This window comes from Periplaneta americana, chromosome 1 (genome assembly GCF_040183065.1).
Source record: "Periplaneta americana isolate PAMFEO1 chromosome 1, P.americana_PAMFEO1_priV1, whole genome shotgun sequence".
NCBI lineage: Eukaryota > Metazoa > Arthropoda > Insecta > Blattodea > Blattidae > Periplaneta > Periplaneta americana.
This window is the reverse complement of record NC_091117.1, coordinates 20,009,650-20,031,842: the sequence shown is the minus strand read 5'-3', so window position 1 is coordinate 20,031,842 and position 22,193 is coordinate 20,009,650. Positions and strand designations below refer to the sequence as shown.

The 22,193-nt window shown below is 36.6% G+C and overlaps 1 protein-coding gene across 4 annotated transcripts in view; it reads right to left on the bottom strand.

Moving 5' to 3' along the window:
- Window positions 1-681: 681 nt before the first annotated feature.
- Spg7 (SPG7 matrix AAA peptidase subunit, paraplegin) overlaps window positions 682-22,193 on the bottom strand; it is a 431,125-nt gene continuing 409,613 nt past the window's right edge. For all 4 annotated transcript variants that reach the window (XM_069842717.1, XM_069842604.1, XM_069842683.1 and 1 more), the window contains 8 exons: window positions 21,627-21,764; window positions 20,596-20,829; window positions 17,106-17,270; window positions 14,971-15,345; window positions 8,904-9,066; window positions 8,508-8,818; window positions 3,168-3,479; window positions 682-1,147 (listed from right to left, as the gene is read on the bottom strand). In XM_069842717.1, coding sequence (XP_069698818.1) covers window positions 950-1,147; window positions 3,168-3,479; window positions 8,508-8,818; window positions 8,904-9,066; window positions 14,971-15,345; window positions 17,106-17,270; window positions 20,596-20,829; window positions 21,627-21,764 — 1,896 coding nt within the window. In that variant the 3' untranslated portion in view covers window positions 682-949. The remainder of the gene's footprint in view (window positions 1,148-3,167; window positions 3,480-8,507; window positions 8,819-8,903; window positions 9,067-14,970; window positions 15,346-17,105; window positions 17,271-20,595; window positions 20,830-21,626; window positions 21,765-22,193) is intronic.

Here is a 22,193-nt window from a genome sequence, read left to right as displayed (position 1 = left end):
GACACCAAAATTACCAAATTATGAATATTACACATTCTGTATCTTCCATGTAATTTCAACTGTATCAACTCGACAATGTAGCCAACACTGCTGGTGAAAAACATTTAAAATATTAGTTACATTCCCAGTGATCTGTTCAGAAAGTAAGAGGCATTTCTCGACGGAATCATATAGGGGAGGGCAGATTAAATGCATTTGGAATGTTGTCAGTAGAAAACACAACGGTAGCTGAAATTACTGAATGTAATATTTAAATTAGCCACCGTTGTAGCTCAGTTGGCTAAGGCACTTGTGTGTCGATCCAGACTTGCGCTTGGGAGTGGGTTCAATTCCCGCTTGCCTGGTTATCTGGTTGCGTTTTTTCCAAAGTTTTTCCCAAATGTCAGGTAATCTATGGCAAATCCTTGGACTTAACTCGCCAAATATCATCTCGCTATCACCAATCTCATCGATACTAAATAAGCTCGTAGTTTATACAACATCGTTAAATGAGTAAAGAATATTTAAATTAACAATTTAATTCTTATAACTCAGCCCTTCCATGACTAATATCCACGAGCTGCCACTGTTACTAAGGCGTAATTCGCGACATAATGATAATAGTGGTCGTGGTGGTGATGGTGGTGGTGGTGGTGATAATAATAATAATAATAATAATAATAATAATAATAATAATAATAATAATTTTTCAAATAATTTTTATTACAAATATGAATGCTGGTACTACAGTGTTTTATAAATTATTATGATAAAATATATAGGTCTACATTAAAACACTTCTAAATATTTACAACTTCTTCTCTTGCTGTTAAAAAAAGATAAAAGAAACATAAACAGTCATAAGATGATATTTCTACGTCTTGGTAAACTGAACTATTGGTACTGGGTATTTAATGACTTAGAAAGCATCTCAAACTTAGGGTACTTTATTGCAACAGCACACAATCAATCAGCCCGTGACATTGTTCACACTTTGCTCATTTTGCTGCTGCTGCTGCTGCGGCTGTCCTTCTCCCGCGGCCTTGCTCACAGATTCCTCAAACTCTGCCGGACCAATGAGCCTCTTCTTCCCAAATGGTGGCGGACCAATCAGTTTCTCTACATCATCATAATTCAGAGTTTCTTTCTTCAAAAGCGTTTCTGCCAACTGCAACAATAATAAATATGGCGAAATGGACAGAATAGTGGTGATGATGATAAAGATGGAGAAGAAGAGAATGCAGGAATAAAACCTACTCCAACATTCAGTGGTCCACATCTGTGGAGTAACGGTTAACACATCTGCCCGTGAAACCAGGTGGCCCGGGTTCGATTCCCGGTCGGGGCGAGTTACCTGGTTGAGGTTTTTTCCGGGGTTTCCCCTCAACCCAATATGAGCAAATGCTTCGTAACTTTCGGTGCTGGACCCTGGACTCATTTCACCGGCATTATCACCTTCATCTCCTTCAGACATTAAATAACCTAAGATGTTGATAAAGCATCGTAAAATAACCTACTAAAAAAAACATTCAGTGAAGCTGTTGGGCAGTATTGGCATTTTAAAAAATTGTGTACATCATTTGAAGTGGATGGCTCTGTTGTGGCCGGGATAAAATATAAAAAGAGACTTTTGAACTTGAACCACAGCTGTGTTAAAAACCAAACAGCACTTCCGGACTATTTAAAAATTTAGATATGTTAAATACATATTTTTTATATGTAAATACTGAAATTAGCAAGACTGCTACATTTTCGGGGCAGGGTAAATTACAGTTTTGCCAAATATTAATCATTTAAGTTATATGGAGAGATTTCTAGAAATTTGTGTATACATCAGCCCATCATACCCTATTTTTTTTAGAATATTACAAAATCTAAAAAAAATTTTGTTACAGGTCTCTTATTTGGTTCTAGGGGAACAATTTCAAAATTGTTTGTTAAGTGGAGAAATAAATTCAAGATAGGAAAAGAAAGAATCAAGTAGTTGTCACAATTATTATTAAATACTCTTTCGATTGCATATCCGCTTTCATATTGCTACAATGGTATTTTCTGATTGGTGGAACACCTGAACTTTAATGAATAGGTGTACTTTAATGAGGTCCATTAAAGGGCTGCTACCAGGAGTATAATTACTACATTTCGGCATGGTCGAGCATAAAATATAAATTGAAGGCATGAGAATGAAATAGTCCAAAGCCACACTTTTAACGAAAATGGTTTTCTGTACAGTTCACTTTCTACACAGGTGAGGAAGCTGCTAATAAAATATTATAAAAATTATTCAACAAATGGCGTAAGTATGCTCCAAAGAAATTATGATACTGCCTCTAATAGCACTGGACTCCAAACCTTCTGTAAAATCTTGTCTGTGTGGCTTAGAACTATATCATTCTCACCCGTTCAATTAACTGAAGCCTAAATAACGAGACAAAAATTTTGTGTAAATCCCCAATTAAGGAAAAAAAAAATTGTCTTCCTGGGAAACATTAAACAGTTTTCTTACAGTTAAACAAAATTTGATAACACAATCCCAAGGGAAAAAATGGAACTCTCTGCATCAAAATCCACAGTTAATTCCCGATTTACCACGAAAATCGTCTGTAGCTGCATTTAGATTGGCAACAGGCCATGATTGTTTGGCCAAACACCTGCACAGAATTGGAATATATCAGTCCCCTAACTGTCCATTGTGCAACTCAAACCAAGAAATGGATTCGGAACACCTCAAAATCTATGCTTCAGTGGCTGGCCATGATAATATCTTTGAAAAATATTGGAGTGCAAGAGGTCAAATGACTTTATTGTCAAACGCCTGGCATTAGAAAACAACAACAACATAAATTATATAGAAGTTTCGATATTGTTACTTTCATCAAATTAAGGAGGCTTGAATGGGCCGGACATGTCTATCGGATGGAAGGGAACAGAATACCAAAGAAGATCTTAGAAGGGAAAATACATGGTAAAAGACCAATTGGAAGACCCAAAAATAGATGGATTGATACAGTAACGGTCGATTCTCAGGACTATCTCGGAACAACTGCCTGGAGGAGATTAGCACAGGACAGGGACAGTTGGAGGAAGAAAATTGAGGAGGCTAAGGCTCGACTTTGGGCTGTGATGCTATTGTAGTAGTAGTAGTAGAATATTTCTTCTTGAAAGTCTTCAGATATAACGATACATACCAGCTCCAGTTTGTCTTTGTTCTCTTTGAGGACCTGTTCCGTTTTGAGGTAAGCTGCTGCAACCAGGCTCCGAGCCTCCTCGTCCATCAGAGCTGTCAGGCGCTTGCTGTACGGACGCTTCCCAATTTCTTTTGTCTCCTCTTCAGGAAAGGAGATGAGGCCCACATTGTTGCTCATACCATACACACGCACTTGTGCGTATGCCATTTTGGTCACCTTCTGCAAATCATTTTGGGCCCCTGTCGTAATTCTGTTGAACGTCAGGGACTCCGCTACACGTCCTCCCAGCGCCATGCACATTCGTTCAAACAACTGCAACAAAGAACATGCACGTGTCTATACTTTGGAATGAGAGTTCAAATTGTGCGTAAAGTTAAGTATTGTGTACTTGGTTTTTGGAGAGATCAAAATTTTAATAAAAACTTGTAAAGTGTTGCTTAGGAACAGATGGGATCAGTTGTTCTATATCATCCAGTACTAGGTTTAGGCCTGGGGCCTGTTTCTCAAAACTCATGGACTAGTAATACTAGTTGTACAGTAGTAATATTAGTTTATTTTACAAGTCTGTGTTTCTAGAAACTACAAGGGTAAAGTAGTAGTTACCAGTTCACAGACTAGTAATATTGGTCGATTTCACCAGTTCATAAGTGATTCTGTTTCTCAAAATGCTAATCTAGTTGATTACACTAGTATTCAACAGGAATATTCCTACAAGACTCTAAAGACTGGTGATTTCTATATTATCAGTTACCAGTAACAACCTTTCTCAGATAAAACAAAATATTGTAGTTATTTTCTTTTAATATCTGGTTTGGTGATTCCGAATGAAGTCATGAAGAAGTTGTGAGAAGAGCTAAAACTGTATCGAGAAAGAACAATTATTATTCCTTTACGGGAGCATTGTTTAAATATAATGAACGGTTTAGGTAAAGTACTGAAAAGCTTGAAAAGTTGTTAAATATAGTGGGACCTGCCATAACAAGACAAAAAAAATAGAAGTCTTGCATTATCAGCAAAGCTTCAAATACAAATTGCTCTACAAATCGGGATGTTGATTATTTTCCAATGCCATCTAGTCTTTCTGTCCTAGACCAGCAACACTTGCAGAATTTTTTCCTAATAATCTAATACCAATTCATCAACTAATTTTTACTAGCTTTCCTCCTCCACTGCCAGTTCTTCTGACATTGTCAACTTTAACCTACAAATTAAATATATAACGACAATAATTTATGAATAGATCAAATGTAAAACAAAAAAAATTAGCGAATTTTTCATCAAGTCATAAGTGGCATTCATGTCGGCAGTAGACCCACTAGCTACATCATATGTTCAAATTACGATACTGTGAACTTGAATTGGTACTTATCAAAACTGCTTTCTTAATGTTGGGCCAGTAAGTGTCCCTAACGTATGCATAATCTTTGTTCTGAGCTATCAGTTCCATAGCCTCACACATTACAACACTTTTTGTCCATTCGTTTATTTCATCATTTTTTGTTAACATGCTTGAAAAAGCACCGAATAATAATCCTTTGATTCATTAATCATATTGAGTATAGTTAATTTGCTTTCAACTGATGGAATTTTAACCGAAAAGAGAAATCGAAACCACAATACAAACAACTTAGCCTTCTAACCTCAAATATCAATACCTACCAATCAGCTGACTAGTGAAACAGATCATGTAACTAGTGAAAAATTGTCACAAGTTACTAGACTGGTAAAATAGTTTGAGAAACAGAATCTACTAGAGCTGGTGAAATATACTCTGGTACCTAGTAACTGGTGAACTACTAAACTAGTATGTTTGAGAAACAGGCCCCTGGGGCCTGTTTCTCAAAACTCATGGACTAGTAATACTAGTCTGTACGGTAGTAATAATAGTTTGTTTTACAAGTCTGTGTTTCTAGAAACTACAAGGGTAAAGTAGTAGTTACCAGTCCACAGACTAGTAATATTGGTCGATTTCACCAGTTCCTAAGAGATTCTGTTTCTCAAAATGCTAATCTAGTTGATTACACTAGTATTCAACAGGAATATTCCTACAAGACTCTAAAGACTGGTGATTTCTATATTATCAGTTACCAGAGGCAACCTTTCTCAGATAATCAAAACAAAATATTGTAGTTATTTTTTTAATATATGTGGTTTAGTGATTCCGATTGAAGTAGTAAAGAAGTTGTTGTGAGAAGAGCTAAAACTATATCGAGGAAGGAACAATTATTATTCCTTTACGGGAGCATTCTTTAAATATAATGAATGGTTTAAATAAAGTGCTGAAAAGCTTGGAGAGTTGTTAAATATAGTGGGACCTGCCATAACAAGACAAACAAATAGAAGTCATGCATTATCAGCAAAGCTTCAAATACAAATTGCTCTACAAATCGGGATGTTGATTATTTTCCAATGCCATCTGGTTTTTCTGCCCTAGACCAGCAACACATGCAGAATTTTTTTCCTAATAATCTGACACCAATTCATCAACTGCAGTAATTTTTGCTGGCTTTCCTCCTCCACTGCCAGTTCTTCTGACATTGTCAACTTTAGCCTACAAATTAAATACAAAACGACACTAATTTACAAATAGATCAAACGTAAAACTGAAAAAAAAAAAAATTAGCGAATTTTTCAAGTCATAAGTGGCATTCATGTCGCCAGTAGACCCACTAGCTGCATAATGCGTTCATATTATGATACTGTGAACTTGAATTGGTACTCGTCAAAGTTGCTTTCTTAATGTTGGGCCAGTAAGTGTCCCTAACGTATGCATAATCTTTGTTCTGAGGTATCAGTTCCATAGCCTCACATATTACAAATTTTTTTGTCCATTCGTTTATTTTATCATTTTTTGTTATTATGCTTGAAAAAGCACCGAATGATATATCCTTTGAGTCATTAATCATATTGAGTATAGTTAATTTGCTTTCAATTGATGGAATTTCAAGAAAAGAGAGAAGTAAGAACCAAAGCACAAACAACTTAGCCTTCTAAACTCAAATAACAATGCCTACCAATGACTATAAACAAATGAACTCAATCAGCTGACTAGTGAAAGAGATCATGTGACTAGTGAAAAATTGTCACAAGTTACTAGACTGGTGAAATAGTTTGAGAAACAGAATCTACTAGAGCTGGTGAAATATACTCTGGTAAGTAGTAACTGGTGAACTACTAAACTAGTATTTTTGAGAAACAGGCCCCTGGAGGTATATATACATTGACAAGTGAAATAGTTATTTATGGTACTTGTGAGGTAAGTGCAATAAAGATCACGCTCACAAGTACCATACGTAATTTTATCCATGACCATAACGAAAAATTATGTTTTATAAAATAAAATATGCTGAAAATTAAGTCCTCATGTAATCACATACAATGGCATGGATTTTAGAATCAATACATGTACTAGTTAAGTCATGATGTAGGAGGCCATGATTAGTAAAGAATGGTATGTAAGGCGTTGGATAAATAAATTATAATTAATTATATAATTTTAATATATACGGTATTTTTTCATTTTAAACGTGTATTTTCGTCTTTTTTAAGTTTCAGGGATTATTTAGAAGTGTTCACGGGACTAATGTGATTAAAATAATTTCACATTTTACTTCTGTAAACTTAAGAGGAATATTAAAACTTAATTAATCATCGTGTCTGTTTAGCTCAGTTGGCTAACGCGTGTTGTTTTAAAATCCTATAAACCCAACTTCGCAGGTTCAAGTCTCTTCCCATCCCAAAAGGTAAATTATTACAAAATTTTAAAACGATGTATATTAGATATGGATGTAATGTACAAATTACAACGTAGCAGATAGAGAAAAGAGAAGGAGATTGAGTGTATGTATATTTAAGAAATGGTAATAAAGAAGTAGAGGTAGTGACATCTAGTAACTAATATATTAACTTCTTGAGTAAAAGTTCAATGGAAAAGTATACGTGTGTACCCGGGTACTAGGAAAATACTAATGAACTGTGAGATAAAGTTCAAACTGTGAGGTAAAGTCTTTATCTCACTAGTGAAATAAAGTAATGTTGAATAAAAGCCTACTTTACAAACGCAAACGTATTTAGTAAAGGCATGTTTTTCGTTATGGTCATGGATAAATGAAATATTATTTTGAAGTAATAATTTTGTCCTAATGTATTCAATTTGGCCTTTAAATTGTTGTTTAGATTCAATTACATCAATGGAGTTGTGGATCATGGTAACAACAAGTCCACCCCCTCTATCTTCACGAAACAGATTAAAAATTTTGTAGTCGGCAAATTTGTAAAATTTTAAAATATCAACAATCTGAAAAGATTCTTCTATGCATATTATAGAAGGCTTTTTGCCCTGAATTTCTTGCTTTAATAAATCCATTTTGTTTCTTAAAGACCTAGAGTTCCAGTGTAAAATTTTTAGAGTGTCTATATCTTTTTCATTAATGTTGCCTTTTCGTTTTAATTCTCGATCTTTAAATGTACTACCCAATGAGACATGGAATTTATTCTTTTTATCCTCATTTTTTATATTACAGAAAATGAATTTTGCTTCTGCATTGGACTGACATCATACTTTAATCCCTTTTGGTATTATGTTTGCCTCTTTGTCTCATTATATGGTTCTTTTCAGTATTAAATTTGGCTCTGATTGACCTCTTCAAGTGATATCTCTATCCAATGCTTTTGCTTCAGTAAAGTCTCATTTTACAATCCTATGGATCAACAATTGGCTCTCTTCTGACAAAGGAAAAATTTTGCAGTCTGTACAAAAGAAACCAAATGACCTGGAAATGTACAAAACTTGCCCAGACATGTTCAAACATTTTTAACAAGAGCCAGAACAGGTCACATTGTCACACAGTTGTACCTACACCGATTTCACATTTCTGATAATCCTACTTGTCTGTGGTGTAATAATCATGATGAAGATCTGGAACACATTCTTCTATACTGTCCATCCATAAACCACAAAGTAAAAGAAGTAAATTAAACTCATCAGTACCGGTTGCAGAAGACACAGCCCTGCAGTATATATTGACTACACCCCAACTCTGGCTACTAGCAACAGGCATCTATAATGAACACCGATCAAAATACCCCTCATTTCTCGTTAAAAACAACAACTGAATAAACTACAGTGGACTTTATGTTGTCAGCAAACAGCTGGATACATTAAGAAGATTGATGATTGCTTCATAACAGAGAAAGCAGTACCCATACCTTGTTAAGGAAGGTGATGATGATGACGATGGAAAAGTCATAAAGTCCTTTCAGTTACATCCTGTATAAGTAACTTGGAATATTCTTGGATTGTCCACTAAATTGTGCAAATAAAATTACAGGCTTGCTCACCTCTTCTTTAGAGTACAACTTCTGATCAGTCGGCATGTACTGAGCGAATCCCAGAGCTAAGTTTGTGCGAGGAACTATCGTGACCTTGAGGAGAGCATCAGTGTAGCGGAGCATCCAGCCAACCAGAGCATGGCCAGACTCGTGGTAAGCTACCACCTTCTTTTCTGCTGGTGACATCACTTGACTTCGCTTTTCTGTGCCGCCCACCACCCGCTCCACAGCATACTCCAGGTTCTCGCCACGCACCACTGTCTGCTTGTATCGGGCTGCATGCAGAGCTGCTTCGTTGCAGACGTTTGCTATGTCAGCACCTGAAGAAAAAAGATACCATATTTTCTCGAATATCCCGCGCACTTTTTTTCCGAAATATACACGTAAAAAATATGTAGAACTTACCACTGAAGCCTGGTGTGAGGTGTGCCATGCGACTTGAGTAACTCACTGGAGAGTGCTCCAGAGCGATGCCCTTTAGATGCTGTTCAAATATCTGCTTTCTCTCTTCTAGAGTTGGAAAATCTATCAAAATATGACGATCAAATCTTCCAGGTCGAAGCAGTGCCTGAAACAGAAAAAAAAAAACGAATTTATTAAGCCTGTAACAAGATGTTACGTGTCCCAATTGTTTATCCAAAAGAAAAATAATAAAATCGATAGAATACAATAAAAACAGATCATGGTCAACGTGCAAAGAATTTTTGCAGAGTGGAGGCAAAAAAAAGTCAGTGATGACTATTGTTGATTGTTGGCAGTGAGCAATAACGAAGTCAGATCGCTCACGTTTGACAAGCGGAATGTTAACCTAATGAATGGGACGATAATATCTTCTATAGGCAAATTTGTCCCCGATTAAAATATACGGCACCGAAATTCCGTTCAGTGAATCAGTAAAGAATCCAGGTATTTACATGGATAAAAGTTTAAATTCGAACATTCAAGTTGCAGAAACCTGCAAAAAAGTATTCTCATTAATCCACTCGTTTAGGCGATTGAAGAATTTTCTACCCTTTTCCATGAAAAAAATGTTAGTGCAAACACTTGTGATGGCCCCCTTCGATTACTGTGATATTCTGTTTACTGACCTAAGCGTTACTTTGGCGCAGAGACTACAACATGCTCATAATATGTGCGTCCGTTTCGTCTGCAATATTCGCCGGGCTGATCACGTAACACCATCCCTCGAAATGTTGTCCTGGCTCCGTCTAGAAGATCGTAGGAAAATCCACTGTCTTTCCCTTCTCTTTCACATATTGCATTTCTCCACTCCTGTCTATCTTGCGTCTCGTTTTCAAAATTTATCCACCCATCATAACCTAGACACACGATCACAACACTCCTCAATATTATCCATTCCCTCCCACCGAACATCCTCATATTCATCTTCTTTCACTGTGGCTGTTCCTCGGCTTTGGAATTCCCTACCGAGTAATGTCAGGGACTGTCAGACATCAAACCAATTTAAGAATAGACAGACTAACGAAATATTTTTCTAACAATTCTTGTTAACAATAATAGCTGTTTCAGGTTTCTCAATGTTTAATGGTTACATATATCACAGATAAATATCTAAATTATCTCATTATTATTATTATTATCACTATTATTATTATTATTACTATTACTATTATTATTATTATTATTATTATTATTATTATTATTATCACTATTTCTGACCAATGTTTATTACTGTCACACTAACAGTACTTATCCAACTCTCATTATTTACTTTCATGTTGTTTTATGGTCTAGATATTATTGTAATAACTAAGTAAACAATTTTATTCAATTAGAATTAGAGTCTGGCTGGGCGGAAGAGAAGGCCTACTAGCCTTAGCTCTGCCAGATTAAATAAATTATATATATATAATATAAATACGCTTAGCCCAATCAATTGTCTCATTTGACGAACTGTGGTCGCACAAGATTTACCAAAGCAAAATATCCTAGTAAGACATCTGAATCAGCACACTGCACGTTTATCAGCAAACTGAACATTAAATTGAGTGCAGGGAATTTAAATACGAGTTCATTGGGTTAAATTGGCATTCTTTGCATATTTTTGTTCTATACTGAAATATGGATTAATACTCTGGAGCAACATATCTAAAGCTAAATATATTTTTGTTTCACAAAAGAAATCATTAACAATAAAGACACGTGTCCATAAAAAGAAACCTTATAAAAAGGTCTTAGTTTTCAATAGCACAATGACAGCATTTCACTAACAGAATATCTAGTTGCTCTGTCATTCCATATTGATTACGAGTATATTATTAATAGGGACCGGATTTTTATGTAATATCAAAGTGTGAAATATGTACATATTTATGTAAGGGAGATGCACTATCACCTTTACTTTTTAACTTCGCTCTAGAATATGCCATTAGGAAAGTTCAGGATAATAGACAGGGTTTGGAGTTGAATGGGTTACATCAGCTTCTTGTCTATGTGGATGACGTGAATATGCTAGGAGAAAATCCACAAACGATTAGGGAAAACGCGGAAATTCTAGTTGAAGCAAGTAAAGCGATAGGGTTGGAAGTAAATCCCGAAAAGACTAAGTATATGATTATGTCTCGTGACCAGAATATTGTACGAAATGGAACTATAAAAATTAGAGCTTTATCTTTCGAAGAGGTGGAAAAATTCAAATATCTTGGAGCGACAGTAACAAATATAAATGACACTCGGGAGGAAATTAAACGGAGAATAAATATGGGAAATGCGTGTTGTTATTCGGTTGAGAAGCTTTTGTCATCTAGTCTTCTGTCAAAAAAATCTGAAAGTTAGAATTTATAAAACAGTTATATTACCAGTTGTTGTGTATGGTTGTGAAACTTGGACTCTCACTTTGAGAGAGGAACAGAGGTTAAGGGTGTTTGAGAATAAGGTTCTTAGGAAAATATTTGAGGCTAAGAGGGATGAAGTTACAGGAGAATGGAGAAAGTTACACAACGCAGAGCTGCATGCATTGTATTCTTCACCTGACATAATTAGGAACATAAAATCCAGACGTTTGAGATGGGCAGGACATGTAACATGTATGGGCGAATCCAGAAATGCATATAGAGTGTTAGTTGGGAGGCCGGAGGGAAAAAGACCTTTGAGGAGGCCGAGACGTAGGTGGGAAGATAATATTAAAATGGATTTGAGGGAGGTGGGATATGATGGTAGAGACTGGATTAATCTTGCTCAGGATAGGGACCAATGGCGGGCTTATGTGAGGGCGGCAATGAACCTCCGGGTTCCTTAAAAGCCAGTAAGTAAGTAAGGAAGTAAGTAAGTAAGTAAGTAAGTAAGTATTTATGTAAGAAAAAATAAGCTGAATATGTACCAAAATATGTAAAATCAAGAAAATATTTAATATCAATATCTGGCAGGTATAGGATAAGACTCTCCAGTTGTGATATCATAGAGCACCCGATTTTTTTACCGCACACTTGACACATTACTATTTTTCCATCTGTAGTGATAGCTTCTTCCATCGCAATCCATGATTTTATTTTTGTCGTTAGGGTTGAAGATACAGGTGCCATTTTAGTTAGTTAAAAGCAGTAGATAAACTTACTTGCACTTTATACTCTAAGTTCTAAAACTAGAGAACTGAGTGAAATGAATGACACAACAGTACTGCAAGCACTGTTTCGCTTTACTGGATTAGGAGAAAATAAGAGTAGATGTAGGACACATGTATTTTAGCTGCTCCCTGTAAGAAACAAAGTACCTACTAAAATCTCAAACTATAGGCATTGTTTGAAAAGTGACATTCCTGTCTCATTCAGAAGGGTAGGATTATTCCAACCTCAAGGTTCTAATTGCTCGGAAAATCCCATTTCCGTATAGGTCTACTAAATTTAAAGTAAAGAGGTCAAGCAATAAACTGAAAAGCTGTTTATTTTAATTTTTCAACATCTTTCCAGTTTGTTCCTTTACTTAGCTTCTTTTAAAAAGTCGGCTACTTTATGGCGGCTCTTGCCAGAATTGACACGGGTTTTCCCTGGAAGGATTAGGAAGAGGGTGGGTAAGGTTGCAAATTGCATGGGAACGGCTTGTTAAGACGTGTGCAGAACAATTATATTTTGAGACAAGTCATGTCGTCCTCGTCCCACTCCACCGCATGAAGGCAACGCTACTTTCTGAGTGATTTTTACAATACAAGGTAGTGGTATGAGAAACGTTTCCTTTTGTTCACTCATATTTACAGTAGGTGGTATTGGGTGAGTGCCTCTATTACTTCCTGGAACTAAGAATGTTATGTTTCGTCCCGAAAAAACCTTTCTTGAGTAGGTAAAAAGGCTTTTTAAATCTGTGTATTTCAAATCGTAAACTTCCCCAGCAGAAGTTTCCCACCCCCCTTTTAGAGAAGTAAAAATGAATAAAACTCATAAATATCTTGTTGTTTTCTAATGCCAGGCGTTTGACAATAAAGTCATTTGACCTCTTGCACTCCAATATTTTTCAAAGATATTATCATGGTCAGCCACTGAAGCACAGACTTTGAGGTGTTCCATATCCATTTCATGGTTTGAGTTGCACAATGGGCAGTTAGGGACTGATATATTCCAATTCTATGCAGGTGTTTGGTCAAATAATCATGGCCTGTTGCCAATCTAAATGCAGCTACAGACGATTTTCGTGGTAAATCGGGAATTAACTGTGGATTTTGATGCAGAGAGTTCCATTTTTTTCCTTGGGATTGTGTTATCAAATTTTGTTTGTTGAAGTCTAAGTATGTAGATTTAATAAATCTCTTCACAGAGTAATACGTAGATTTAGTAACAGGTCTGTAAGTAGCAGTGCTGCCCTTCTTTGCTAAAGCATCCGCATTCTCGTTTCCCAGGATTCCACAATGGGATGGTATCCATTGGAATACAATTCTTTTATTGAGTGATATTAATTGAGAGAGCATTTTAGTTATTTCTGCTGTTTGAGATGAAGGTGTGTGTTTAGAGACTATTGATAGAATAGCTGCTTTAAACTCATAAATATGTAGATTTATGTAATACCAAGCCATAATATGTAATGTGGGGTAAATATGTAAAAATATGTAGTATCAAATTTAAATATATTAATAGTAATTACAAGATTCGCAAAGATTTGTTATTTATATACAGTTAGGTTGAAAGGAATATAATATGTAATTACATAAAAATCCGGTCCCTAATTATTAAAATGGCAAGAGCTCAACCTCAGTACAGTACGATTATTTAGTTCTGACAGTCGCCGGCAATGTGCGCCGTGGTCAGGCGAGTCCATTTAGTTTCGCCAAGGAGTGTCTTCAGAGCGATTGAATGTCATGCGTGCGGTAGAGCGGTATGTTTATAGTACAGTTAAGCTGTACTGCATTCCTTTACCGACCGCTCACCCTTATCTCTACTCTGGAACTCTCCCCACTACTCCTATTACTTCCCCTTTTTCGCGTCGCCTAGCTGTGAGGACTAAATAATCAGTCTGTACTCGATAAATGAATACAGTACTACTGTCGGACCATCGGATCTGTGCCCCCGTAAGATATGCGAACTGAACCCTAATTCGTTCTCAGCCTCGGTAATTCATTTCTCTCCCTGCATTCCTATCTATCTCTCTCCCTTTCTGTCCCCCACTACTCACAATTTTTGCCTTCTTGCGGGACAGTTTATTTGCACTTGCAGTCCAGTGTTGTCAACTCAACATGAACACTGTAGCATGGAGTGGCGAAAGAAATATTATTAAGCAAGTACGTAATAGCATTTTGCGATGAAGAGAAGCAAACAGGTTTCCTATAAATCAGGCAACGAAAAGAGCAGCTGCTATCACAGGTAAGGCTTATGTTATTTCAATTGATTACGTATTAAAATTACTTACTTAACTAATACTAATAATACAACATTTTATGTAAGTTAATATAAGCAAGTCAGAGCTCCTAATAAAGAAAATCAGGAGAGAGGGAGTCTGTGCAGGAGATGAAAAGCTAGAATCACCACAGAAGAACAGATCAAGGGAACCTTTAATTTTTGTAGATGATATGAACCCATGTATTTTAAGAAGAAAGGTACAAGAATTTCATACAGTGCAGAAAAAAGTTCTAACATTGAATAAATTACTGAAGGTTGCGAGAGAGACAATAATTTCCAAGGTTGGAGAGAAACACTACGGAAAGTGATTCGAGACATGGGATTTAGGTTTAAAAAATGTAGAAATACAAGATGTATTTTGATTGAAAGAAATAATATTGTAGCATGGAGGACCAGTTATTTATGACACCGTTTGACGGAAGATTGGCAACATCCCTATTCGGCAAGGTTCATGGCCTGCTGTTTAACGTGGTGGGAGGAAAGCGGGTGGAATGGAGTGAGTACAGGCGTTAACTTTTCCAAGAACGACGACAGCGCTGAAGGGGCACAGATCCGATGGTCCGACAATACCAATGTAAATACATAAGCTGCTATATTTGAATGTTTCGTTTCTTAACTTTCCAAACACTCACTTTATCCAAAACATCTGCCCTGTTTGTAGAAGCCAGCATGATGACGCCCTCCTTGGAAGCCATGCCGTCCATCTCGACTAGCAGCTGGTTCAGGGTCTGCTCCCCTTCCCCAGAGGCACCATCGAACTGCCCCACTCCTGCACTGCGTTTGCGGCCGATGGCGTCAATCTCGTCGATGTAGATGATGCAGGGGGCTCGCTTCCTGCCCTCCTTGAACAAGTCGCGCACTCTGGCGGCTCCGAGCCCCCCTATCATCTCGATGAATTCTGAGCCATTCATGGACAGGAACGGCACGTTGGCCTCAGTTGCAACTGCCTTTGCCAGCAACGTCTTCCCACAGCCAGGCGGGCCGAGCAGCAGAGCTCCTTTTGGCACCTACAAATACAAAAATTATCAATTACGTTTGTTAATGACCCCCAGTTCTACACACTGGGTGCTCTACCACTGAGCTATGCCGTGGCTCAACCCACAGCACTGGATCGAATCTTTCTTCTTTGGTTTTTTCCCTTAGTGTGGATTGAGCCCTGGTGTAGCTGCCATAGAGCATGCAGTGCGTAGAACTGGGGGTTCTGGGTTCGATCCTCAGTACCGGAGCGAATTTTTCTCTGACATTAACAACTATTAACCATAATATAGTGAGGGTCACATAAGAACAGTTCCTAAACAGCAAATATTGCTGTCTTGTCAGTGTTGCCAACTATTACCAGATATCACACGATCCTGCATACTAAGGCCGTGTCTCAAAGCTCAAGTCCACACTACACACTAGTGACTAGCAACTAGGTGACTTGTAAACTACACACTAGGGAGCTTTGGAAATGTATGCTTGAAACACGGCCTTCTTCATAGATTATTTTTCTAAAAACCATGACATCACGGTGCAACACTGAATTAAGAAGGCAGTGTCCTAATGCAGTTTCATTACGAATTATGTGGAAAAGATAAGGGCTTAATATTACAATAATGTTTAACACATTGTACAGAAGGTACTAACAATGCCATTGTTCAAAGTTAACGTGTTATTCCACATTATATTTACATTATTTCACTTCCAAAGCATTTTCAGATTTCATAACCCCAATGCTGTTGAGGTATCCATGTTTGTTTAGTGAACAAGTCAACAATCAAGCAACCATTTTCGTTTACTAGCTACTATGGACTTGATTGCTATGCACTATGTAGCTTTGGATCATAACTTCTGACGTCACATCCGGCTATTTAGTCAACAATCTAGTTCACTTCAGCTGAAAATGAAGCTTTGAGACATGGCCTAAATGACTTATTTACTTACCGTACTTTGTGTTGGAAGGTTATTCTAAATAATTCAATAATTTGTAACATATTTTCGTAGGCAAACTATAAGGGAAAAGGATCAACATGTCAAGTATTTTGCCTGGCAATACGAAATCCATTGGTTTGACTAAACAACTGACTCACGAGACCTAACCTAAAAATGTATTTTGTTTGGCTAAATGAAATTATTAGTACTAACTCCGAAAAATTACCTGACTATAGTCTTGAATTATAACCACAATGCAACACATAAAATAACTATTATGTATTAATATTAATACTGATATTAATTGATTATATTAGTATGTTCAAATTTCACTAGCTTCCAGTAACTGGCTCAGAAATCTAGTACAATTTTAATTTCATGGAACTCCAGTACCGACAAATATTGTCGATATTTGTCTCAGCTGCCAACATACCAGTTACAAAATCACTACCATTTGCAGTATCTGTCAGTATCGAAATTCGAAACGAAGTTGGCAAAAGAAAATTCAACTTGCAAACTAGAAAATCACCACAATCCACTAGCATAGGTAGTAATGGGGAGGAAAATGGTTAGGTTTCACCCTTAGAGTATGAAGCAAGTTGACCGGACTATAGATAATTCTGTAGAACTCAAAAATGAATAATCCTTATCTAGACTATAAATTATGTTTTTGAGTCTACTCAACGGACACAAATGGAGAATCAACTTAAATAAGTTAAGTGCATTTTCTCACTGATTTGCCATTCAAAGTTACAATTTTTCTACTTGATATTTGATTTTTCATAACTGAATCCCTTCATGACTAAATTCGAGCTTCAGAATGTGTACTTACATATCACATATATTACATTCTTACCTTGGCACCTAGACTTTTGTAATGTTCTGGTCTTTTAAGATAGTCCACGAATTCCATTACTTCTTGTTTTGCCTCCTTCAAACCAGCAACATCAGAGAAATGGACTCCTTTCCCAGGTCCTGTCAGGGGATCAACCAAGGTGAACTTAGCTCGACCAAGCTGAGTCTGTAAGACAAACCATTGCCATTGCGTATTTCATCGCATAATCGTCGCATTTTAATGATTTTTTTTTTTGCCAGTGGCTATATATGAAAAATAAATTAAAGTAGTAATGATTGGTCACGTCAACTTTCAGTGATGAGCTTCCATATAACAGGTGTGTGTGAGCAAGCAGAGCCAAGATGCGTGATTCGTAGCGGAAGATGAAGAAGAGGGGAAGAAGAGGAACTGGTATTAGTGTGGGATGCTGGAACCTTAAAGTGAATAATACCTTAAAAAAAAAAAATAATAAAAATTACTGTGATATTATTGAATAGAGGAGAGGGCCTCCAAATATGGAGGGTAGCTGTGAATATATTGAATAAGCAGTTGCGGACAGCTGATAAGGGATGGTCCTCCAGCTTGGGGGTTGGACAAAGGGCTAACAACCCATCACCGTAAAAAATAGCTTGTGCCGAAACCCTAAAATAAGCCTTGAAATGGGACTGATTCTCTGGCATGGCCACAGGTTGTGTTTGAGAATAAGGTGCTTAGGAAAATATTTGGGACTAAGAGGGATGAAGTTACAGGAGAATGGAGAAAGTTACACAACACAGAACTGCACGCATTGTATTCTTGACCTGACATAATTAGGAACATTAAATCCAGACGTTTGAGATAGGCAGGGCATGTAGCACGTATGGGCGAATCCAGAAATGCAATAGAGTGTTAGTTGAGAGGCCGGAGGAAAAAGACCTTTGGGGAGGCCAAGACATAGATGGGAGGATAATATTAAGACAGATTTGAGGGAGGTGGGATATGATGATGGGGACTGTATTAATCTTGCTCAGGATAGGGACCGATAGCGGATTTATGTGATGGTAGCAATGAACCTCCGGGTTCTTTAAAAGCCATTTGTAAGAAAGTAAGTGATGTTATTGAATTAAAACACTTTTTTATCGACTAAAAACATTCATGCTATTATTGAATCACATGTACTGATCATCTGATACACTGAAATCGATATTATCTGACTACTGGAACAGTCCATGGAAAAATAATTGGTCTAAACCTAAAAGTATTTGAACACTCGTAAATAACAACCACTCAGAACAAAATTGTACTGAAGTAAAGGCATTTATGGCCATTGGCTTTGTGCTAAGATCTCACATCTCTACTCAATTCACTTTCGTCAGTGGCCACTATTGTTTCTCGCACATTCGATCTTGAGCGTAAAGGTACTTTGAGTTGCAGTTGATCATGATGAATAGAAATATCTATGTGATGATTATGCGGTGAAATTTTGAAGTCCTGCGCAGTTTGTCTATAAATAAGGATGTAACCATTTTGTGATGATAACGATTACATGATGAAATACAGTATTTACTTAGTTTTTATATTCTGAATAGTTTGCAAAGACAACACACATATAGAATACGATCTTCTACATGTCATGTCATTCAAGCAAGATTATTCCCAATGGAATTGAACGGGAGGAGAAATTGTTGGTGTACACAGCACGTGATGAGGTGGATTGCAAGAAACATGCACTTTAATGATGACAGTAATCTTTACTAAATTTTTGCAATGTGAATAATAATAATAATAATAATAATAATAATAATAATAATAATAATAATATAGTGAACACTTATATTGAAACCATTAACTTTAACTTTTTCTTTTCTATATTCAATCTACTTAAAGCTTATTCTGTTATATTAATTACAGTAGAACCTCTATTATCCGTGGTAATGAAGGGGGTGAACTGAACGGTTAATCGAAAAAATTGGATAATCCATACTATAATATATTTTCACAAACTAAGTGCATAGGTGATAATATATATGATATGCATAAGTCACATCGTGATTTAAGACGGCGCTTATTCCGTCGGATCCCGGCCAACTAGTCACTCACAACGAGTGCACCTCAGCACATGTGTGGACTTCAGTCCTACGTTCATAGACATCTATGACGTAGTGCAGAGGGCGGCCACTAGAGGGAACCTAAGAGTTGGAACTTAAACTGAGACGATTCTGTCTGATGCCGGGGTGGTATCCGGTGTGGCTTAGTGGATAAAGCATCAGCACGTAGACCTGAAAACCCGGGTTCAAATCCCGGCACCGGAGAGAATTTTTCTCCGTTCCATTACTCTTTCATCGTTTAACATGCTAGTTAGTGGATCAGAAGGTCACTAATTTAAGTTTGGTTGTCAATGACGGGTTTTAAGTGACAAGGAAATCTTTGTGATGGTTGTCAGAGGAAAGATAAGAGTAGAGGTATCATGTTGTAGATTTACATGCTCGTACTTTATACACTTTATCTTTGTTTTATAATAAATAGCGCACAGTTGTAAATTGTAATGCCAATCTCGTATTGTAATTCGACATGAGCTATAGTTTCTACTTGCACTTTTTTTCCGATACTAAGCTGAACAAATTTTTTTCGACACTCTTTAAAGACATTTTGCATAGATGTTAAACAGTATGGCCGCTCGAACAGTAGGACAAAGACCAAATGATGCACGGGTTTGCAATTGTGTGAAAGATACTGAGGTCATTTCTTTGAAAGCAGATAGTAGCTATTTTACAAGTTGGGAAAAACACCCCCTCCCACAAGTAACTGCTTCTGTTGCCGGAAATGTGCAGAAGCATTCCTACGACATATCGTGTAATGGTAAGGGCTTATAGAAAAATAGGATGAGAAAAGCAGTCGGATAATCCACCGATCGGTTAATAGGATGACGGAAAATCGGGGTTCTACTGTATATACTTTTCGTAGCTTCATATCCGTCTGAATATTCAACACCTATAATCCCATTTTAGTCAGAGTTTTAACTTTCTCTTCCCATCTAATTTTAACTCTAAAAAGAAATATTCCTAATTTATGCAGATTGCTAGCGTTTAGGGGACAATTCATTTTTTTATATGCCACTATACCGTTTATGTTCAAAAATTGTTTATCCATCCAATAATTTCTCAAATTATTCATTGCCGCACAATTTAAAGCTATATGTATTGCGTCTTCTTCTAGACTGCATTACGGATATGTATCTTTCTCTACGTTCCCTCTCTTATTCTTGAGTCTCCAGATACCTAATCTCCACCATACCATTCCTGTTCTCTCTTCCCTTGAATTTAACCTAATATATTCTCACTGTTCCCAAAACGTTTTTAACCTCCCTGTAGTATTTTAGTGATCCTAGGTCCTTAATATTATGAAAAATATCTTGTTTCGAAATTTCGTTTGTCCTCTCTTTTACCATTCTTCCAATAGTCTTCGTGCATATCTGTGTATGTATGTATAAAAACAATAAACTGTTAATGTGTGCACGTGTAAGTGAACTCACAATTGTGTCCATGCTGATTGGCGGTCGGATGCTGCGACTGCGTGATAGGAGAGACAACAACAGGCCAACAACAATGAGGGAAGCCAGCAGTTTCCCAGTTGTGTCGGAGCTTCTTTCGTAGATGATAGGGATTCCATTGTCTACAGTGATGCCTAAGTTTCTCTCAGCTTCCCGCAATTTCTCTTCAAATCTTTTGATATCAACTATATTCATGTGAAATGTTTTGTGATCTATCTGCAAACATAAATAATAATAATTAAAGATCGGCACAATATGAAGAAAATTTTGCCAAATATGACATTTATTTTGGGAAAATATGAAATATTTCAATGCTAAAATATTTTCGTACCGGTACCTAACTATTTGGAGCAGATTTACATCACTGTTTACAAATAATACTTCAGAGATTAACAGTTTTGCCTACATTTAATATCTACCAAATAAAATACAATAAATCTGCATCTCAATTTTTTTTACACTAAAGAGAAAAAAAAACTGGCTGAAATCAACGCTGGTTACAATACAACACAAGTAGCATTTATATTTTGTGACAAAAGAGTAGACCTTCTGTCAGTTCATATTGTTCTGTATGATGAAAATCCCACATACAAAGGTGTTTAAAAAAAGTAAGGTACCGGTAACAAGAGCTCTTGAAAGTGACATATTCCCCATCTTGTTCGAATTTTCCACCTATTACACCAGCTACTCGTTTATTCAAGTTATGACCTCTACGTACATATGTACAAGTATGAAACCTAAGAACGAATATTGGGGAAAGTGACTTTCCACCCACCTTGTATTTATTTCTCATTTACAGATTCTACAACAATAAAATTAGTTATACTTGAGATATTCTGCCTGTTACTTTTATTAAGGTTAAGGGATGACTTCGCTTATAATGAATTTCAGATACAATTAGCCAAATATCTGAGTCCCTAGAGATTCGCTGTAAGCAGAGTTGACTGTACATATTCTGGTATTATGGATTTTCCACTCTGGCTAAGATATGTGCAAGCTGTTTAAATACTCACCCTTTTCCCTTTTATAATAGCGCCCTCATGAAGGATGATGGTCACTATATCGACATCTGGTCTTACTATAACCTCTTCCACTTCTCCTTTGGCCAGCATATGATGGACGAACTCATTCCATGAAACATAACGAGTGACCTGCAAAAAACAGTTTATCACCTTACAGAAACATAACCTAAACGTGGTACCTCTTCAATAATGTTTTCAGGTGCTGTCACTTTCAGTTGCAACTGGAAAACAATTATCTACTTAGATTGTACATAGTTACAAGTAGTAAGTGTTGTACTCTTACACACCGAGTCTGGCTTGTAGGTTTAATATAATAAGAGAGCACATTTAATTAAAATACAAAGTTGAGCAAGACACAAGTAAGAAAATTATTATTTTATGAAGTAAAAATAAAGAAGCAGGGCACTCCCAGATTGCAGAAAAAGTACTGGGGCGGCGTCCTGGCCTGGCAGAACTACACCCCTGTATCAAACTACTATTTTTTTGTAAGAGGATAACAAGTGAGACTAAGAGGGAGTGAAATGAGTATATGATACTTAAGATTGTTTTACAAATTCT